The following is a 21,948-nucleotide window of genomic DNA, read 5'->3' as shown; positions in this document are numbered from 1 at the left end:
CCTCCCCCCTAGACCGCGTTGCCTGGAAAAAAAACGAGCAAATGTGCGAGTTAGTCCATGAGGTGAGCCGGTTTCATGCAATCAAGACAAAAGACGTCTTCTCTGTCGCGAACACGAATGGTCAAAGTTTTGTGTGACCGTGAAAGCACACGAAAGGGCCCGTCGTACGCCGGAGTCAACGGCGCTTTCACTGTGTCACGTCGCACGAACACATGGGTTGCCTCCTTCATGTCTGGGAAAGAAAACACTCTTTGGTTGCGGCTGAAGCATGGCGCGCTGGGTTGCAGGTGCTCCAACCAGGAATGTAGCCTTCCATATGTTCTGAAGGCGTCGGCGTAGTGCTTGGTTTCTCACCGAAGAATTCTTCCGGTAGTCGGATTGTAGAGCCGTACAGCATTTCTGCTGCACAGAATCCGAGGTCTTCTTTTATTGCCGTACGCTGGCCCAGAAGAACGAGAGTGAGCTTCTCCACCCAGTGCTCTCTATCCAATTGGGCCGTTAAAGATGCCTTCAGTTGATGGTGTACCTGCTCCACCATTCCATTGCTCGCTGGATGGTAAGATGTGGTGTACTGTAGCCGTGTTGCCAGAAGCCTTGCCAGTGCAGAGAATAGGTTGCTCTGAAATTGTCGTCCACGATCGGTCGTTATGCGGAGTGGGCAGCGCTAGCGTGAAACCAATGTGGCCACAAACGTCTGTGCGACGTTCCCGGCTGCGATGTCCGGAATCGGCGTCGCCTTGGGCCACCGTGAGTAGTGGTCGACACAAGTGAGCAGGTATCTGTAACCCTGGGAAGGAGGAAGAGGTCCCACCAAGTCCAAGTGCACGTGGTCGAAATGACACTCTGGTGGCCGAAATTCTTGGAGCGCTGAGCGCGTGTAACGAGTCACCTTGACTGCTTGACATGTTCGGCACGTCTTCGCCCCACGTCGAACGTCGGCGTTGATTCCGGGCCACAAAAAGCGGTCAGTGACTATCCTCTGCGTCGCGCAGATTCCTGGGTGGCTGAGGTCGTGAAGGCTGTCAAACACGTCACGCTGAAACTGCACGGGGACGATGGGTCTTGGAGATTTTGGCGATGTGTCGCATCTGACTATAGTTGTTGTGTATTGTAGCGGGATCTCTTCGAGCACCAGTGACAGTAAATTCTGCCTCATCTTGGTTAGCTCGGGGTCTTCCCGCTGGGCGGCGGCTAATGTCTCAATGTCGACGGACGCTGAAACGGTGTCGATACGGGAGAGTGCGTCGGCTGCTTGGTTTTCGCTCCCCGCTATGTGGCAAATGTCCGAGGAAAATTCGGAAATGAAAGAAAGTTGGCGCAGTTCTCTTTCCGAATATGAGGAATTGTTGTTCTTGAACGCACACGTCAGCGGCTTGTGGCCCCGCAAAATGTGGAAAACGCGGCCTTCTAGGAATAAACGGAAATGCTTTACGGAGAAATAAATGGCCAGCATCTTTCTTCCAAAGGTGCTGTAGCACACTTCCGCCTGTTTCAGACATTTAGAAAAGAAACCTATCGGTTTCCAGTCCTTGCCGTCGTATTGTTGCAACAATACTCCCACTGCCGTCGTTGAAGCGTCAAACATGAGCCGCGTTGGCGCGTCGGAAAGCGGGTGCATCAGAAGTGTTGCGGAGGCAACCTGAGTTTTGACGTCCTGGAAGGCTTTTTCGTGCTCCGCTGACCAGTGAAACTCGGGCGTTTTCTTGCCGTCCCGGCGCAGCAAGTCAGTTAGCGGCTGTAGAATGTGTGCACAGGATGAGATGAAGCACCTATAGAAGTTCATTAGCCCGAGAAACTCTCGCAACTTGCGGAAAGAGGTAGGCGTGGGGAATTCCCTGACTGCTTGCACCCGTAATTCGAGTGGCAAGATGCTTCGCGGGCTGATTTGATGACCTAGGAAATCTAGTGGTTAAACACCAATGATGCATTTTTGGGGCTTCAAAACCAGACCGTGCTCGTCAAGACGCTCGAAGCAGAGGCTCAGGTGATTTTCATGTTCCTCGGGCGTTTTGCTGGTGATAAAAATGTCGTCTAAAAAGACAAAAACAAAGAGCAGTCCGTGAGTGACCTCAGTCATGAAACGCTGGAAAGTTTGTGCCGCGTTCTTCAGTCCGTACGGCATACGAACAAATTCAAAGAGGCCGAAAGGCGTTGTCAAGGCCGTCTTTGGGCTGTCGCTTGGTTCTACTGGAATATGGTGATAAGCGGCTATCAGATCCAGCTTAGTGAAGATGGTCGTTGCCGCGAGGCGAGCGCTGAAACCATGGATGTGGGGGAGAGGATATTGGTCTGCCGTTGTCACAGTATTGAGTGCCAGATAATCAGCACAAGGCTGCCTGTGATGTTATTGGGGCAGGACCGCTCCAGAAAGAATCAGACAGCACGCCAGTGCACAAACACACGTCCAACTTCTATTGTACCCTTCACACATGGACAACCCACACATTACGAAGTTCCTAACACAAAAAACACGCGGCTAAACTAAATGAATAAGTAGAACGTTCGGCCTACAGTTCAGGTCGTCGGGGTAGTAGCCTGGGCCGTCGTTGATGCCCCGTCGGCAACATTCAGTGGCGAGAGTCGACGTTGGGCGGCGTCGTCACCTGCAGTGACGAAGTCGGGAGACGCAGGGTCGCCGCGTCGAACTCCAGTGGCTCAGCGCCACTGTCGACGAACTGGAGCCGACGACTCACGTGTTCCGGCGGCAGGGAGTTGTGCCCTTGAGCACCTGTAGTCCGCCTCGGAAACCCACGCCAGCCCTCCTGGAACAGCGGCGCAAGGGCAGGTTCAGGCACCCGGCGCCAGCTCTCCACGACCAGCGGGACAAGGACAGGTTCAGGAACCTGGCGCCAGCTCTCCTAGACCGGTCGTCTAGCGGAGGCTGAGCTGTCCACTCGGCTAGTACGAGTGTCGCGACGTGGCCTGGGTCGTACCTATGGGCCAGACGCCCAACGAGGTAGTCCTGCCTCGAACGACGTACCTCTCGCACTGCCGAAGGCACGGGTCACGCACGCTCGAGGCCGCGCCTCACGAGCTGTCGTCTTCCTCGTAGGCACCGCCCGGCACATACACGCACACATCACATCCTCTTCGCCACCGCACGGCACACTATTGTCGTTTTTTTTAGTTTCTGTTTCGCGCCCGCGCAGCACATATTATGACATCATTTGCAACTATTCTACTACAAGGGCGCGGGGCGAACGAATGGTCACTGCACTGCACGGTCACTGCACGGTCCCTGCACTGCACTGCATTGTCTTAGGGGTCGCATGTACATAGTAGCAGAATGTTCACAGAAGGCTGCTTACAGTTCGGTTGGAAAACTACCGTACAAGTAGGGTTGCTATGTCGCAACTAGGAGTCAACTATTCACGACTGAGGGCTAGTAGTATTAAGAACCACGTTGCTACCTAAACGGCAGTTATGCGCGACTCAAGTAGTCGGCTCCAACATTGTCACAACCTTTGATGTAATGAACTGTGAATGAGTACTCCTGCATAAGGAGACTCCACCTCAACACTCTGTTGTTCACGTGTTTGGCGGAATTTAAATACTGTAATGGTTGGTGGTCTGACTGAATGACAAAAGGTTTGCCATAGAGGTAAATATGAAATTTTTGCACTGCCCAAACAAGTGCAAGGCATTCCCGTTCTATTGTTGAATAGTGGGTTTCTCGGGGCAATAAATTACGACTTGCGTAAGCAACTGGATGCAGCACCTGGCCCTTTCCCATCTAGAGCAATACTGCGCCCAGGCTTGTATTGGAGGCATCCGTACGAAGAACGAACTCCTTCGAGAGGTCGGGAGCGAGGAGGATGGGAGCATCACCGAGCTTCTTCTTGAGGGCTGTAAACGCTTCCTCTTGATGTGCGCCCCATGAAACAGTGTGGCTTTGTCCCTTTCTTGTAAGGTCCGTCAGCGGCTTGGTCAGTTCGGCGTAGTTAGGTATAAACTTCCTGTAATAGCCGGTCAAGCCAAGAAACGACTGCACTGCTTTCTTGGTTGTAGGTCGTTTTGCGGCAAGAATCTTGTCTAGCGTTTTGAGAAGCGGTTCAACTGTAGTCTCCCCGATTCGATGTCCCAAGAAGCATATGCTTCGCTCTCCTATCTCACATTTACTTGGTTTTATGGTGAGGTGAGCTTGGTTAATTCGTTCAAAAACTTGTCTGAGGGTGTCGATGTGCTCTTGCCAAGTATCGGTCGCAATGATGACATCGTCGAAATAATGGTGAACGTTGTCAACACCACCCAGTACTGATCTCATAAGGCGCGCGAATACTGCTGGCGCCGTTTTAATGCCAAAAGGCATGTAGAGGAAGTGATAGAGCCCAGACATGCTGGAGAAAGCAGTTTTTTCACGACTGTTTGGATCCATCGGTACTTGCCAGTATCCTTTCGTGAAATCAAATTTGGAGAAAAACTGCTTTTGTCCAACAAGTGCAAGAACTACATCGATGCGTGGTATTGGCTCGCAGTCGGGGACCAGAATCTTGTTCAATTCTCTGAAGTCTATGCACAACCTAATCGTGTTGTCCGGTTTCTTCACCACGACAATGGGAGCGTGGTACGGCGACTGCGACCGCTCAATATTACCGAGTTTCAGCATCTCTTGCACTTCCTTTTCTACTCTTTCTTGCAAGGCAAGGGGGATGGGGTACTGCGGAACATGCACAGGCTTATTGGAGGTCAGACGTAGCGAACACTCCACGAGTGCTGTTTTCCCTGGTAAGTCAGAAAAAATGTCCGCATACTCTTGGAAAAGTGCTTGCACATTCTGAACTTGTTCAGCAGTGAGGTGTGGTGATAGCTTGACATCAGTGCTGAACTGCGTGCGATACAAGCTCAATATGGGCATTTGTTTGACTTCGTCTTCTTCTTCGGGGAGATTTTCGTGGAGCTCTGCAACAACTGACACCTGTTGTGGTTCCGTCACTTCGCGCTCTTCGTATTTTTTGAGCATGTTGATATGAAAAATCTTGTTTTTCCCAAACACATCGATGACGTAGTCGACATCATTTTTCCGTTCGATGACTTGGAACGGCCCTTTCCACTGCATTAACAGCTTGTTGGAGTCAGTCGGGAGCAGAATTAAAACCTTGTTGCCTGGGCATAATTTTCTAGGGCGACTTTTCCTGTCATAATAGGTTTTCTGCTTCACACGAGCCTTCTCCAGCTGTTCATGGGCTATCTTGCAAGTCTCCTCTAGGCGATTGCGCAAATCAAAGACGTAGGTGTAAGTCGTCCGCGTTTCTGCGTCTAGCCCCTCATTTGTCCACAGTTCTCCCAGCACGGTTAGCGGTCCTCGGACGTGGCGGCCGTAAATGAGCTGAAACGGAGAGAACCCGAGGCTTGTCTGTGGAACTTCCCTATATGCAAAGAGTAGCGGAGCTAGGTACCTGTCCCAAGATCGAGGTCTCTCTTGGCACATTCTCTTTACCATTGTCTTCAGGGTGCCATTAAATTTCTCCACGAGACCGTTCGCCATCGCATGATATGGGGTTGTCTTTAGCATCTTCACGGAGAGAAGCCTGCTAACCTCGTTCATTAATTCTGAGGTAAAACTTGCCCCTTGGTCGGTGACGATTTCCTTTGGCAAGCCGATGCGGGAAAAAATCTCGATGAGTGCTTCCGCAATGTGAACTGCATCGATTGCGGGCAATGCTACAGCGTCAGGGTAGCGAGTCGCAAAATCGATAAGTGTCAGAACATATCGGTTCCCACGGTCCGATCTTGGTGAAAATGGGCCGATTAAATCAACCGCGACCCTTTCAGAAGGTGTCCGGATAAGAGGCATGTTGCCTAGTGGTGCGACTCCAACTTTTCTTTTAGGGGTAGTTCTCTGGCACTTGTCGCAAGACTTGACAAAGCGCTTTACGTCTCCGTTCAGGTCAGGCCAATAAAATTCTTCTAGGACACGATCAGTAGTTCTTTTGATGCCTTGGTGTCCCGCCATGATACTGCCATGAGCAATGTCCAGTATGCCTACCCGGAACGCTTTCGGAGTGACCAGCTGTTTAAACGTCCTGCCAGTGGCAAGGCGGTAGCGTCGATAAAGCAATCCTTTATCTTCGATGAAATCGTAACAGTGGCCCTTTCCCGATTTGAACTCTTTATTCACTTTAGCAAAGACAGCTTTGAGTGTCGGGTCATTTCGCTGTTCCTCGGCGAGTTGGGCTCTGGTAACCTCAGGTAAGAGCGTTGTTGACACGTACAAAGGCCTGATATTTTCTTGACCTTGTTGATTGGCTTTGGTTTTTGCCACGCTTGAAGAAGCAGATCTTGAGGTGACAGGTGACTTGGTCGGGTGTGCTTGCGCAGGTAACTCATCCACCTGGGTATGAGTCGCCTGCTTCCAGTCAGAATCTGGATCGTATGGTCCTCTGACGCCTGGAAGATTTCCCAGCACAAGGTCATAGAGGGGTTCATCCATACAAGCCACTTTCAGCATCCCTGTGAAGTACGGCGTGTTGACTTGTACAATAGCTTCCGGGAGATGGCTAGTTGACCTGTCTAGGAGAACGACACTGATTTTCTTGCCTGTCAGGCACACATCAGGAACGAGCTCCCGTCGGACGATTGCCGTGTTGCATCCCGTATCGCGTAAGACTCGAACCTCTCTTCCTAGCAGCAGACCTTCGACCACTGGCATCCCGTCGGCCAGGAAACGTATTGTACCCTGCACGTTCTTGTCGTCGTGGTGACTTGAGCAAGGAATCTTCCCTCCTGGACGCTTGGCTGTTTTTCTAGCACCAGCCCGGGCAGAGTCAGGTTCGCTAAATGCGCACGAAGAACTCGGTTTGTTGTTCCCATGCTGGTTTCGGCAAGTTTCTGTGACATGTCCCGTTTTACCGCACAACTTGCATTTCAGCATCTGCTTAGGTGGATTGCGGCAGTCAGGAGCCAAATGTCCGAAACGATGACACAGGATACACTTGAGTTGCGGTTTCCGCGACGCTTCGGTAGGCTTTCCACTGGATTCTTTCGCGGGGTCAGGACCTTTTCCTATATTAGTCAAATTCTGCGCCTCAAGGAAGCGATCCGTCAAATTAGCGAGTTCATCTAGTGACTTGCACTCTCGCTCTTTTAAGAAAACAACCAGCTTTGGATGGCAACAACGCAAGAATTGCTCAGAGATTACGTGATCCCTTAGACCTTCATAGGTTTGGGATACGTTTGCCATGTCTATCCAATGGTCGAAATAACTGGTAATTCTTGCTGCTAACTGTCGTCCAGTTTCACCATCTGCTGCTCGTGCTTTCCGAAACTTATCTTGGTAGCCTTGAGCCGTAAACTGAAATCTCTGCAGTAGCGCTTTCTTTACTTTTTGGTAGTCCAGCGAATCAGCGGCAGTCATTCGGCCTATCACGGTTAACGCGTCACCCGTTAGGCACAGGCTAACAGCGAGACCCCATTTTTCTTGCGGCCAATCCTGTCCTGTGGCTATGCCCCGCCGCGGTGGTCTAGTGGCTAAGGTACTCGGCTGCTGACCCGCAGGGCGCGGGTTCGAATCCCGGCTGCGGCGGCTGCATTTCCGATGGAGGCGGAAATGTTGTAGGCCCGTGTGCTCAGATTTGGGTGCACGTTAAAGAACCCCAGGTGGTCTAAATTTCCGGAGCCCTCCACTACGGCGTCTCTCATAATCATAGAGTGGTTTTGGGACGTTAAACCCCACATATCAATCAATCAATCAATCAATCAATGTCCTGTGGCTACGCGCTCGAATCGCTGCAGATACGCGTGCAGATCATCGCGTTTCTCGTCAAATACAGGCAGTAACTTCTGCGGATTGAGGGGTGAGGAGGTGCTGGGCGCAATCAAAGCGTCATTAGCTGCTACAGGCATATTCTGAGCTCCTTCCTGAAGCTTTAGCTTAAGCTGCAGAATTTCACGCTGCCTCTTGTCAGCTTCTTTGGCTGCCTCTCGCTCTGCAGCTCTCTCATCCCTTAGCTTAGCCTGTTGGGCCTCAATCCACTTGTTTAGCTCTGCACCCGAGAACCCTAGTTGGAGCCCTATAGCGGCGAGTTTTTCCAAGTCCATGGTGCAGTCTGAACGTGTGTCTGCCTCGAGCGAAACTGTCTTCTTTCCCTGGTTTAACGAGCGGATCCTGGCAGGCTCGCCAGTTTGTGATGTTATTGGGGCAGGACCGCTCCAGAAAGAATCAGACAGCACGCCAGTGCACAAACACACGTCCAACTTCTATTGTACCCTTCACACATGGACAACCCACACATTATGAAGTTCCTAACACAAAAAACACGCGGCTAAACTAAATGAATAAGTAGAACGTTCGGCCTACAGTTCAGGTCGTCGGGGTAGTAGCCTGGGCCGTCGTTGATGCCCCGTCGGCAACATTCAGTGGCGAAGTCGACGTTGGGCGGCGTCGTCACCTGCAGTGACGAAGTCGGGAGACGCAGGGTCGCCGCGTCGAACTCCAGTGGCTCAGCGCCACTGTCGACGAACTGGAGCCGACGACTCACGTGTTCCGGCGGCAGGGAGTTGTGCCCTTGAGCACCTGTAGTCCGCCTCGGAAACCCACGCCAGCCCTCCTGGAACAGCGGCGCAAGGGCAGGTTCAGGCACCCGGCGCCAGCTCTCCACGACCAGCGGGACAAGGACAGGTTCAGGAACCTGGCGCCAGCTCTCCTAGACCGGTCGTCTAGCGGAGGCTGAGCTGTCCACTCGGCTAGTACGAGTGTCGCGACGTGGCCTGGGTCGTACCTATGGGCCAGACGCCCAACGAGGTAGTCCTGCCTCGAACGACGTACCTCTCGCACTGCCGAAGGCACGGGTCACGCACGCTCGAGGCCGCGCCTCACGAGCTGTCGTCTTCCTCGTAGGCACCGCCCGGCACATACACGCACACATCACATCCTCTTCGCCACCGCACGGCACACTATTGTCGTTTTTTTTAGTTTCTGTTTCGCGCCCGCGCAGCACATAATATGACACTGCCATCCACCAGTCTCTTGTTTTGGCACCATGTGCAGCGCGGAAGACCAGTTGCTAGAAGGTCGAATAATGCCTAGTTGGAGGATGTGGTCGAACTCACGGCGGGCGACTTCGTGTCTTTGTTCAGTGAGTCTCCTAGGTCTAGCGGTGACGGGCGGTCTCGAGGTGACAATGTGATGCGTCACCTTGTGTTTCAAATGCAGTTCAGTGTTCCGAAGTTTGGTCATTTCAGGGAATTCAGCGAAAATATTTTGAAAGTTTGACTCTGGGTTGAAGGTGCCAATTCCGCATGAGGACAGGTCAGACTTCAGTCCGATAACTGCGAGCGAAGGGACGTTATCCTTGAGACGACAATCGCAAACGCTGACGTGAAGATTGAAATGGCTCTGAAAGTCCGCACCCAGGATGGCAATTCTAATGTCGGCCACAAAGAAGAGCCATTGATATGTACGCCTGATTCCGATGTGTATCCTCATTGACTGGGCTCCATATGATGCAATAGCAGTACTATTGACTGAAATTAGGCTCGAAATAGACTTGCCGCCCCGGAGATGTTGAGCTGCTGCTGGTAGGATAGATAGCTCCGCTCCGGTATCGACAAGGAGGCGTGTACTGGTGATGTGGTCGACAACGAAGATGAGGCGGCTTGAACGATGGCCCGTGTCGCTTTCCGCCGTTAGCGACTGGCTGGTGCGTTTCCCGTCCATGAGCATGGATGGGTGCAGCGATTGGCTTGCTCTCTAAAACGACGGTGGTACCAGCAGATGTTCTGCTCTACCTCGCTTGAGTGTCCACGGTGCTGCGGGCTTCAAGCACGGGACGGCGAGCGATGCCGTGCAGGCCGGTGTTTGTCGGACAGGGCGAGGTTTTCAACTATGCCCTCTAAGCGACCTAACCGGTCTGCATGCTCGGGCTTTCCCGTTGCAGCAATAGACATTTTCGGTGGCTCAGTGCAGTCGGTGATGCGGTCGGCGAATTAAGCCAGACGTTCGAGAGTCACGTCATCCGAGCCAGCGAGTATCATCCGTGTTGACTGTGGCAGTCTCTGCAAAAACAACTCGCGAAGCAATGAATGTTGACGCTACTCTGACGCTTGTTGGCCCAGCAGCTGACGCATTCGGTGGAGTAGATGTGAGGAACGCTGGTCACCAAGCTCTTCATGACACAGGAGTTGTTGCAGCCTGCTCTGTTTGGACACCACAAGACGTTTCAGGACGGTGCTTTTTAGTTCGTCGTAGGGCTTCTCCGATGGAGAGGAGGCGAGCACATCGTCTACAGCGTCAGCGATGTCAGATGGCAGTGCTAAAACGACGTGCAGGTATTTCGACTGTTGCGATGTCATGCGTTGAAGGTCGAAGCGGGCCTCGATTTGGCTGAACCACACCCCGGAGTTTTTGGGCCAGAAATGAGGAAGCTTTAACTTCGAGACGTTGGTTGTGGGTGAGCTTAAAGTGCCTTCCTCGCCTGACATGGCTGTTGTTTTTCCCAACGTCCAGGTCACCACTTTGTAGCATACTCGGCCCATGGAGGCATGAAAAGAAGGCACCTACACTCCTTGAAGTTCGGGACAAGACTAGCTTATTTTCCAAGAAAAACAGGCTTCGAAAGCGACAACCAACGGGGCATGGTTGCGTATCTTACGCGGCCCTCCAGAGGTAACGTGAGGCATGTTGGCCGCGTCTGTGCTGTGCGCCTCGGCATACAAATTGGTATGCGCACACAAAAACATATCGTGATCACTGGCGTCATCGCCCACTACAAGGTATTTGATATGATCAAGTTTGCTTACCATAGGTTACGACGAATAAAGGCAGTCGAAAAGAACCAAAGCGTACATTATAGGGAGTATCGATGGGTACCAATGTTCTATATAAGTGCTAACGGTGTTTCATATTTCATTATTGACATATATGCTTAGTTTAAGATTGTATATTCGGTAGACAGTAAGTATCTGTAGTGCGTATGAAGCCGTATTTGAGGGACTTAACGAACGTTTCAAAAGAAATATGGTGGTTCTGAATCAACATTGGGGCGATGCTCCTATAAGGAGGGGCAAGTGACACGTGTGTATGTGATGGTGATGGTAGAAACATTTTATTGCAGAAAATGTACCAGAATGTTGCGGCATATCGCAGCATTGAGTGGCAAGACCCTTTTCCAGCATGGCGATGGAGATGGCCGCTGCTCGAGCGCGCCTCACCAAGGAGCATTGAGCATCCAAGGTTGAGCAGCCGAGCAGGTACTCCTCCCAAACCTCTCTAGTTGGGATAGGGAAAGGGAGTGAAAAAAGAAGGTGTTTAGTAGGGCACGAAGTAACGACATAGTAGGGGTTGGCCAGGACCTAGCAGGTCGAGCAGGTGCCGCTGAGTTCCGGCAAAAAATGCCTGGTCACCGCCGGACTGAGATAGGTGTTCATCTAGAGGTGGAGTAATATTCGCTCGTTCGCTTTCTACAGACCACTTGCGGGGTAATAGGCAAGAATTTCGCGAAAGCGCGCCAGATTTTTAATGCCAGATTCTGACTCGGGCCATTGAGGGGTAACGGCCCGGATGAGTGAAGTGCAGGCAGGGGCATTCGCTGCCTCGTTGCCAGGCAGACCCGAGTGGCCTGGGGTCGATACTACACGAATGGGGTGAAGGTTAAAGCGCCAAGAAGCTGTCCGAAGTAGGTGAGCTGCCAGCGAGGTGATGGATGGGAACAGGCTGAGCGCAAAACCATCAGGATGATGCGTCAGGTGGAATGTGAGGCTGCCAAAGCAATGGCAACCTCCTCAGCTTGCGTCACAGTGTTGGCTCTAAAGGAGAGGTCATCAACGTGCTTTGCCGTTGTAATCACGGCAGCCGTGCAGAGACCTGAGGGTCTGAGACGTCTACGTAGAAAACGCCAGGGTGTTCGGAGTGTCACTCTTAAGGGCCGCGGAACGCGCTAGTCTACGGCCGGGGTGTAGCTCGGAGTTCGTGTTGCGGGGCATTGGTTCCACTTATATGATTTGCGGCTAAACTTCCGGTATGGGTGACGGAGTGTCTTTATCGGAGATCGCGTTGAGCCCGAGTCTGTGTAGTATACGTCGTCCTGTGGGCATCTGTGAAAGACGAATAAGTTGGCTAACACGATGAGCTTTCCGCAGCTCTTCAAAGGAGTTACGTACCCCCTGTGCCAAGAATCGGCTGTTGTAGGTGGCAATGGGAAGGTCGAGTGTACTTTTGTATACTAAACGAAGGAGGACATCGAGATAGTGCTCGTGGTGACGACGCAGGCGAAGGTAAGTTGAGGCATACAGGACGCGACTGGTCACAACACATGGGCCAACCATATGGACTGTGTCCCGCGCAGGCCACCATGCATGGTAGATACCCGCTGTATCATACTGCTCACCTGTTCGTTAGTGATCGGAGGCTTCCTATTGTGTCCTTGGGATCTATAGATGAAGTGGTGTGTAGCCCAAGAACTCGAATTTCCTCGACTGATGAAACGGGACCAGACGAACGCAAAGCCTGGGGTGGAGGAGGACGCAAAGCCTGGGGTGGAGAGCGGTGTTCCTCGTCGGGAAGGTTAGCCAAAAGTGACACTGCGATGCCATCCTGCCCAGGGGCCGTGCCCCGTCGCATTTTCGCCAGTGCAGCCCATATATTCAAAAGCGTTTATGGCGCATCGAGCTCAACGTTAGGTGGGCTGGAATACGTATATTCCGGGCCTATTGGGTCAGTTGTACGACAGATGTATCGGTCGCACAGTTCAAACGCGAGTTGATCTGTAGTGCCCTGATAGGCATGCAGAGCCCGGCGGAGCAGACGTTGCGTTTCAGCCCGAGTGCTGGAAGAATCCAGAAGGCTACGAATAGCCGCCAGGTGCCCTAAGAGCTCATCTGGTTCGCCGCTTTTATGCAGGTGTCAGCACCATTTGAATCTGCAAGCTGCGCACAGTATACCGCAGCCTCTACAGTGGGCGCCTCAATGCGAGCGCGAAGTTTCGAATTGAGTTTGTCACGTTTCCAGCTCTTTATAAGCCCGCAGCCAGCGTTACAGTGACGTAAAAGGCGCGGGTCAATTGGAGGAGTCAAATTAAAGGTTTTGAGGGTGCGAGTGCTGGCCCGCTGCATATGAAGGACATAGAATGCCCCCATCGCGTATTCGCCCGAGCTGAGGATCATAGAAAATGACTGCATTCTAAATTCAGTCCAGTCTGTGAGACAGGCCATGCCCCAGTAATGGCACATTTTCTGCCCCAGTGTGAACGAAATGCGAAGCAAAAAGGGGTCACTTCCCAAAGTCTCGCCCAAGTTTTCCTATGCAGCATTGCGAATGTTACGAGTCAGGGAGAGGTTGGGGCACGTGTCGCGTGTGGCCGAATCGCCGGCTGTGCTGAATCCGTAAGCACTGTGAGGCTAAGCGAGGAGATGAGCTCTTTAAGTTGTGAGGGCTGGGGGCGTAGAAGTCCCCGACAATCACCAGGGGTTGTCGGTCTGCCGTGTGCAGCGCCTTATGAAACAGATTCGTAAAGGAGTCCTTCGCAAGACGAGGGGGACAAAGCGCGTTTATTATGTGAATTGTATGTGGTTGGCTCTCCGTTGAGACAGCACTGAAGTCTGACAATAATCGTATAGGAGATGCAGATCCAGATCGACCTGTGTCGTCGTGTTCACCTTTTGCACAAGAAGGCATGCAGTGGTGCCTCCCAGAGAGGAGCAGTATCCAGAAAGAGTTGGTGTCGCGCCACATTCCTGAAGTGCCAACACGGCCGGCTGAAAGCCAAGTGAGTGGAGGCAGAAGGGAAGGTGTGGGTGCTTTCGCCTGTTCTCAAAATATCTAGAGTTCCACTGTATGATCTCAAATTTTTATGACAAACTTGAAAGAGATGTACGGTTAGTAGCCATCATGATTATCCCAAGTTTTATATTTCGCCTGTTATGTCTTGCTCGGAGCCTTGAGAAGCAGGGAGGGGTACGGAGGCAGGATTTTCCGACGGCGAAGTGGTGATAGCCACCTTACGACTACGTCGGGGAGGTGAACCCGTACTGCAAACCGAAGAGGAGCATGAACGTGGTTCTTTGGATTGACACTGAGTGATTACCCAGGCTTGAATGGCCTGAGTGATGTCTACTACTATGCGTTAGACAGAGACGTTATCAATGAGGTGACTGATCAACGCTTCCACGCGCGTAAGGCGATCCTCCATGCGAGTGACGCGTTCTTCACTGGGATAAATTGGGTTAGTCGGCAAGCGATCTTCAGGTGCTGCATTAGCTACTGGAGCTTGCGGAGTAGGTGCGTCAGCTACTGGAGCCGAGGGGTTATTCGGAGTGCGCGTGTCGATAGGGCTAGGCTTGGAGGTTGCCGGCAGAGCCGCCTGGACAAGGGCGGCAGTAACGAGGGGCTTTGCAGAGCCTTGTTGTCAGGGAGCAAGTTGCTTAGTTAAGAGTGAGAGCTGTTTTGTTCGGAATTCATTTTGCTTTTGAAGCTACGTAACCTGCTGGCGAAGGGTCACACGTTCAAGTAAAAAAGAATTGACAGCAGGGGGACAAAGAGACTTAGATGCAGAAACCCCTGCCGAACAGCTCACCTGAGTGGCCGCCAGCGGTTCGAAGAGCAGCGAGAATGCTTGAGTGTTGGCCGGTTCTGAAGGAGCAGTCTGCTTCAGGCGGGTGCCTTCATTCTGTTGTGACGAAGATGAGGTGGGCTCTCGATGCGATGTTGAGGGAGACTTGGGTTTCCGGTATTTTGCAGCACAGCCACTAGTCCCAGTCTCGTGGGTGCCATGGCAGAAAAGGCACTTGGTGTGGCAATCATGTTCAGTAAGGCTTACGGGATCAAGAGTGCCCCACTTGGTACATTGTGTCGGACAAAGGTGAGGGCAATCTGGCGGCCGATGGCCGATAGTGCCGCACCTAGTGCAAGCCGGAACGGTTTTCTTCTAAGGGCTCATAAACGTGGCCATGCAGTGGTAGAAGAGGAAGCGGGGCAACTTCGTGCCCTCAAAAGTCACCACCACCGCGGCGGAGTCTCCAAGTTTTCAGACAGCGAGGACGGTTCCCCGAGGCAAGTCCAGTTCCGATTTTATCTTTTCCGTGCTTTCAGCAGCGTTGTTGGTGATGAAACACCTGCACGTATCCCCTGATGCCTTGTTGTGGCCTCAGACAGGCAGCTGTCGATCCCCCAGTTGCAGCTGGAAATAACGGAGGAGATTCTCTGCCATAGCCAGCACGGTAATACTGCAGACCAAGATGTTTTGCTCCCAGATCGGCCACACTTGGACTAGTGTGGTGGTATGGTCACTCAGCTAGCTCCGGATTGCGTCGCCAGTGCCATCAGCCGGGACACATATGAGCAGCGTGATGGAAACGCGTAGTTTTATGACCATGATGTAGTCATCTCAAGAGAGACGAGGCATCTGGCATGAACGCCACTTGCGTTGCTTCATCGGCAGTGATGAGGGAGCAGAGGTAGCTGCACCACTGGTGAGTTGGGGCACCAGTGTTCTCTGCACAAATGGAGATTGAAGGCCAGCTGTGGCGTCTCGCTGTTGCTGGGACCCAGACTTGAATTGCGCTTGCTTGCGTTTCCATATTCGCGCCATGGCCTCGAGCTATTTGTCTTCTGGCGGCATACATTTTCCAGCAGAAGAAATGTCTATGAACACTACTTGCGTTGAGACAGTGTCGTAGGCAGTGACCGCGTTGGCAGCCGCCATCACTGGGCAGAGAGCCGCCCCAAAGGGCTCCCCTAGCGAGGCGGCGTAGGCGCCGGAGTGAAAATTGTCCTAATGTGCCAAAGCTGGGCACACCTGAACAGGACAAATGTATAAGTGAATCGTAGGCCTTGTTGGTGATGAGAAACCGTGAATTGAGGGGTGTAGAGGTGGTGATCCACAGAAATCGAAGAATGTCCATGGAGCCGATGTGGAGTGCGTCCGTCACCATTGAGCGCTCACAGCGCCCCTGTATGTGAAGAGATTGTGGATTCGAATGTTTTGCGAATCCCCGCTAGTAGGACAGGAGGTTTTAGGTGCGAAGCTCCTTAAAGCGGCCTTCGTTCGTCCCTCATCATAATCGTAGTGCGTAAACAGTCTTACGTTTTGACCTGCATCGTGGTGCCTGTGGGTGATTTCTCCTGTGTGTTGTTGAACAATAAAAAAATTCGCAGCGTGCGCGTTAACTAAAAGGCGAATTCTCCTGTCTCTCATTTCCCATTAGCAGCCATTGACGTGTACATTGAGCACTATCTGACAAGAAAGGGTTGCTACGCTATACTCGCTGCGCGTAACCTCCTTAGTTTTAGAAAGGTTCAGCGAGCGTTGAGCTTCAGTGCCATGAATGCAGTGAACTAGTGAATAACATGAACTCGAGGTGGTTAAAAGTGGGAAGTAGACATGAAGCGCAAGCCGTAAAAAAGTGTGCGTGTACCACCTCTCGTTTAGTCCTTGAAATGTCCAGTGGATGGCGGTGCTCTATATGTGGAATATATGATGAAAAGATGCGAGATGATGGTACTTGGAGTGTTGACTAGATGTACAAATGGACACACAAACAGATGCATGGACGGAAGCATGAATGGCTGCACGGACAGATGGACGCAAGGACGGACGCATGAATGGCTGCACGGACAGATGGACGCATGGACGGACGCACGGATGGACGTGCGGTTGCACGAACAGACGCACGCACGGACGATCACACAGACGAACACTTGGACAGACGGAAGCAAGAACGAAAGGACGGACGGATGCTTCGCCCCACTCTCCATCATTCATCCGGTGGATATGCTGCCTTTTTAGGAGTTGACGACGAAGCCAGAGTCTTGCTGTACAGCTTCCTTCCTTCCTTCCTTCCTTCCTTCCTTCCTTCCTTCCTTCCTTCCTTCCTTCCTTCCTTCCTTCCTTCCTTCCTTCCTTCCTTCCTTCCCTCCTTCCTTTCTTCCTTTCTTTCTTCCTTCCTTCCTTCCTTCCTTCCTTCTTTCCTTCCTTAGTTCCTTCCTTCCTTCCTTTTTTCCTTCCTTCCTTCCTTCCTTCTTTCCTTTCTTTTGTCTTTTTGCTATCTATCTATCCATCTCTCTATCAATCGCTATGCTGTCGGCGCTGGCTCTCTGACTTAGTACATAGTAACATCTGCATGACCCTATGCCAGTGTTTCTTGAGCGCGATTAGGTCACATCAGTGATTTGAAATACTTGTCGTATATGCCATGAAATCTTTTCCCCTGTTCTCCTTTGGCTTATAACCACTCACCATGGGCCATGCAATGACGGGTATGCAGCGAGAGTAATTCACAGTGAATTGGGCGCCAGGCACACCATTCCAACAGCAAAGCACGAGCATTCTACATGAAGCTATCTCTGAAGAATACAAGCCCTTGGTAGATGCAGATAGTTTCCGAAGCGTGAACTGCCAAACTGAAGTCGGCTACCTAATTGGATCTCACCGATTGAAAAAACTGATGCTAAAGGACAGCGAAGTTTGAAGTAATACCGATAACAGAGCCTCAATCATCATTAACTCAAGGATGGGATGAGCTCTTCAGAGATCATCATCCGTCAAGAGACAAGGCGGCCAGCACACCAGCAGTCTTACCTGCGTCCTACGAACAATCATCTACGACAAAGGAGACCTCTCTTGCCCCTCATAACGAGCTTATGAATGCGATACTGGTAGTATTTCAATAAAGATAGTTCTGAAACAAGACATCATCATAAAAGCGTTCAGTGAAGCCATATATTTTTGAAATAGCCGCGCTGAAGTTACGTGACCAAATACACCAGGGGTTGGCAACTTAATTGGTCATACGCAAAGTCACCATTTCCCATAAAGGGCTACTCACCAGGCCCCATAACAACTTTCAGTTAGACCGTGGAAGTTGTTGGGTGTCCGATGTGGAACATTTTGCCACGTTTGTTTTTTCAATTGCTTCATTAAAAGCTAGAAAAACTCTTTTTTTATTTTTTGAATCGGCTTAAAATGCCCCGCCGCGGTGCTCTAGTGGCTAAGGTACTCGGCTACTGACCTGCAGGTCGCAGGATCGAATCCCGGCTGCGGTGGCTGCATTTTCGATGGAGGCGGAAATGTTGTAAGCCCGTTTGCTCAGATTTGGGCGCACGTCAAAGAACCCCAGGTGGTCAAAACTTCCGGAGCCCTCCACTACATCTCTCATAATCATATGGTGATTTCGGGACGTTAATCTCTATATATCAATCAATCAATCAATGTTTTCACCCAAAAACTCTTTTCACAATTTGCTCTCCTATCAGCTGGATCCTATCCCTCAAGTAGTGAATGTGAAATATCTGGGGGTGATCTATGGCCAAATAATGTCTGGGAAGACACACATTGAGTACATTGCAGCAAATGGGGTCGTGCGGTGGGAATATTAAGCAAGATCAGTAACAGTCAGTTAGGTATGCGGAAAAATACTCTTATCTCAGTGTATTGTATGTATATTCGCCCGGTGCTTGAGTTTCGGTGCTTGGTATACGCGGGGGCACCTGCCTACAAGATGCACCCTTTGGTAGTCTTAGAGAGACAAGCCAATTGAGACTACGCTTCGGTCCCCGAAGTTTGTTCAATCAAGATCTTGTATCTGGAATCTAGGCTTCCCTCACTTGCTAATTGTTTTAAATTGTTTGCTACACAGGCATTTCTCCGGCTGTATGAATCGCTGGTAAGATGCCTAGAAACAGTTTTTAATGACCGTCCTGCTGGACAATACTGGTCTAGATGCCGTATACCCCAAAAGTTTGGTTATATAGCACATTCTAGATAATTTAGACGTTAAAGTAATGCTATTTCTTTAATCAGTATTATTAAAATGCTAATAAATTACAGTTTGATAATATATTTCCGAAAAATTCAAATTGATGCCGTTCAGTTTTAGAAGGTATATTAGGAGATTGCCTGCAGATACGCCAACACAAGCAGTCATAGCAACTGATGTGTCACAAACAGAACAAAATGTGGAATGGGTATTTTTCCTCCTGCCCTAGACTGGTCCTTTTCGCTTCGCCTTCCAGATTGTGTGTCCATAGTTGAAGCAGTATTTTTCGCGATTACTATAGCTCTCCGTAAAATAACTGCTTCAGTAAGGTCCGCAGTAATATCAACGGATTCACTATCAGTGTGTGCCTCCCTTACTGTAGATGAGAACTCGCATGCTCAGAGTCCTTTCAAAGCATTGGTTTCCTCGCATCTACATCTGATCAAATCGGTCTGGGTTTTAGGACATAAGGGCATTTATATGAATGAAATGGCAGATGCACTGGCAAAGTCACCTTTATATGAGCCTGTTATTGAGGTATTACTGGCATCAAAACTCTGAATAGGCGCTAAATAAACGAGAAAACTGCTGTTACAGGAATTTCCTACACCTTCCCTTAAAGCCACACCAGAATTAAAGCACTTGTTATACAACTGGAGTAGCAAATGGAAGTCGCAATCACCAGACGGCGCTGTCAAATTCCACAGCTAAATTTCTATCAACACAAAGCTGGTCTGGCAGCCTCCTCCTATTGTCCTGCTTGTGGAATAAATGAGTCAACTGAGCACTACCTCATTCATTGTAACTCTCTGAATTACCTAAATACACTTCAGGTGCCGTTTGCCACCTTCTCGGAATTAATTTAAATGCTCAAAATGTGCTTTCTTTCGGGGCTTTGTCTCTTGGCCACAGCGACGAGAAGATTGCTGACGCAGTGCAGGAGTTCGTCAAAAGGTTAAAGATGTTTAAGTGTTAAAATCATTCTTCGGTAGATTTTGACGTTTCCAAATTTACATTAGATAAAATGCGCTGCTTTATTGCATTACACTACAGATTATTTACAATTCAACCAGTAAATTCGTCCTGTAGCATCTTTCCTTTATTTCTCGTAAATAGATCAATTTTAACCTGTTCATAAAGAAGAAATTCATGAAAAGAGTTCGGTTCTTGGCCAATCCCCCAGCATGAATATGCGCCACATCGTCTAGGTTCTTGACTTGATTTGACTTGAGCTGATCTTTTTATCTTGCTGTCGCTGGGCTTCACTGTGGGTTTGTTGGCTATGTGTTGAGTGGACTTAGTTCTGAGTGTTACTTTACAGTCTCTAGTTGATTTTATTTCCTCTTCCATTTACACTTATCTTTCATGCTGATGTTGACCAATTGTCCTGGCCAGGCGCGGTCTGTCTGGTCAGCGTCACTGTCAACTAACGAATTGCTGTTAGTTATTTTTTAGCAGTGGAATCAGCAACAACCCTGTCGCACTAGTGCCTACAAATGAAGGTTTCATCAGGCTCGTGAACCCCCAGGCTTAACCAAAAAAACAAAAAAAAACTGAAAGCTACCTCGAACAGCTTTCAGACCATCACCGACATGCACCAATTTGGACGAGGTCACATGGGTGTAGGTCGCCGAACCCGACCTATAGGCGCCAGATGTGCTTCAGCGTACCTCGTTCGGGTCAACCCCAGTGGGTGTTTTCATTCCGCCTCACCGCTTCACCTTTCGTGTGCTTAAGGCCTCGTAAGGGGCGTCTATTCCCTAGACAGGCTTTCGGGAGCAGGCATAATTTTTGTTTACCGTTACAGTCGCCTGATTAATAACGATAAGATAACAACAGAATCTGTCATTGCTACAGTTGTGGACACCACTTGCCCATCAGAAATAAGGCTCTGGCCTCTTAAGTTTCGCGTGGAGCCTCTCGCTTCTCGTCCAGTACAATGTAAAAACTGCTGCAGATTCGTAAATATATATAGTGCGGGAGGATGCAAGTCATATCTTCGTTGCCGCGTCCGCGGCGAAAGCCACTCCTCAAGTCGATGCTCAGCAACATCAGAAAAGTGCTGCCTTTTTTGAGGAAGTCACTCCGCAGGCCATTTCGAATGCTCTGCTTGCTCTCAGTAAATACAAATCCTAGAGATTATTGACTGCCACTGCTGTTCGCGAAGGGAAGCTATATATAGTTAAAAACAGGGCTTTTGGCTGATCCGGTGCAGCAGTACGCCACATTTCTAGTCTTGACTCCGACATTTCACAAACCACTGAATCTTCTGTCGAAAAGGCAACGGCTTAGGCATTGGATAAATTATTAGTTAACCTCAGTGACTGTTTAATGCAAATCTTTTAAGCAATAAAATTTAAGCAATGAAATTTAAGCAACTTTTAAGCAAAGAAATTCTCCGAAAACAGCGTTCTGAAGTTGTGTTGAATTTGTTTTCGTGGATGCTACTGTCGCGTTTTCTACTACGCCATCGCTAGGGTGCACTAAAAAGCTATGTGCAGAACATAGTAATCGGGAATATTTTGATCCGTGTAACTAAACAAATAACATCCTAAAGAAAGGAAACCCTGGCAAGTTGTACTGGAAGATAGTTAATTGGCTGAATTTCGGATGGTACTAAGCGTGTTATCACTTCAACAAAAACTATGAACGTATACCTTTGTGATGTCAGGAACATCCTGTGGCTGCAAATTGGCGATTTGGCTATGTAGCAAGATCACATGGGCAGCAAAATATAGGGCATTAAAGAGAGTGTTAACTGAGGTCATTTTATTTTTGATCCCACTCCGAGAGCAGGCTCTAAAAGTATTCAGGTGTTCTACACGCATCGTTTTATACAAGGCAGAAGTAAACAATAATTTCTTTCCGAAAGATTTGGTACATGTGTTATATCGCAACAATACTCCTATTGAATTTCTACTATGAGTATATATTGCTATACAATGGTAATATGCAGAGTCTCAAAGTACAAAATGAGATGTAAAACTGGTTCACACTTGCATACACAGTAAAGCATGCCCGGGCAGCTTTAAAGTATTTATATAGCAGCCCACAAAACTTTTTCGCATCAACCACAATGCGAATGATAAACTTTATTTTTGCTGATTTGTGATAACACACCTTGCAGGACTTGTCCGAGAGAAACAAAATATGTGGTATGGGCTGCTATTCATTGAATGCAATGCATAAAAGGGATTCTCACAAAGTATAGAAGCAGCAGGAATTTTTTATCAGAGGAAAGAAAATATTGCAATAGCTCTG

The 21,948-nt window shown here is 49.8% G+C and overlaps 1 protein-coding gene across 1 annotated transcript in view; it reads right to left on the bottom strand.

The window, feature by feature from the left end:
* The window catches only part of LOC119167338 (uncharacterized), a 111,042-nt gene extending 89,565 nt beyond the window's left edge, over positions 1-21,477 (bottom strand). The window contains exon 1 of the mRNA XM_037418803.2: positions 21,345-21,477. Within this exon, the coding sequence (XP_037274700.1) occupies positions 21,345-21,455 (111 nt within the window). The 5' untranslated portion in view covers positions 21,456-21,477. The remainder of the gene's footprint in view (positions 1-21,344) is intronic.
* Positions 21,478-21,948: the final 471 nt, after the last annotated feature.

This window comes from Rhipicephalus microplus, unplaced genomic scaffold (assembly GCF_043290135.1).
Source record: "Rhipicephalus microplus isolate Deutch F79 unplaced genomic scaffold, USDA_Rmic scaffold_42, whole genome shotgun sequence".
Taxonomy (NCBI): Eukaryota; Metazoa; Arthropoda; class Arachnida; order Ixodida; family Ixodidae; genus Rhipicephalus; species Rhipicephalus microplus.
The sequence above is the reverse complement of the archived record's forward strand: the minus strand, read 5'-3'. Positions and strand labels throughout refer to the sequence as shown.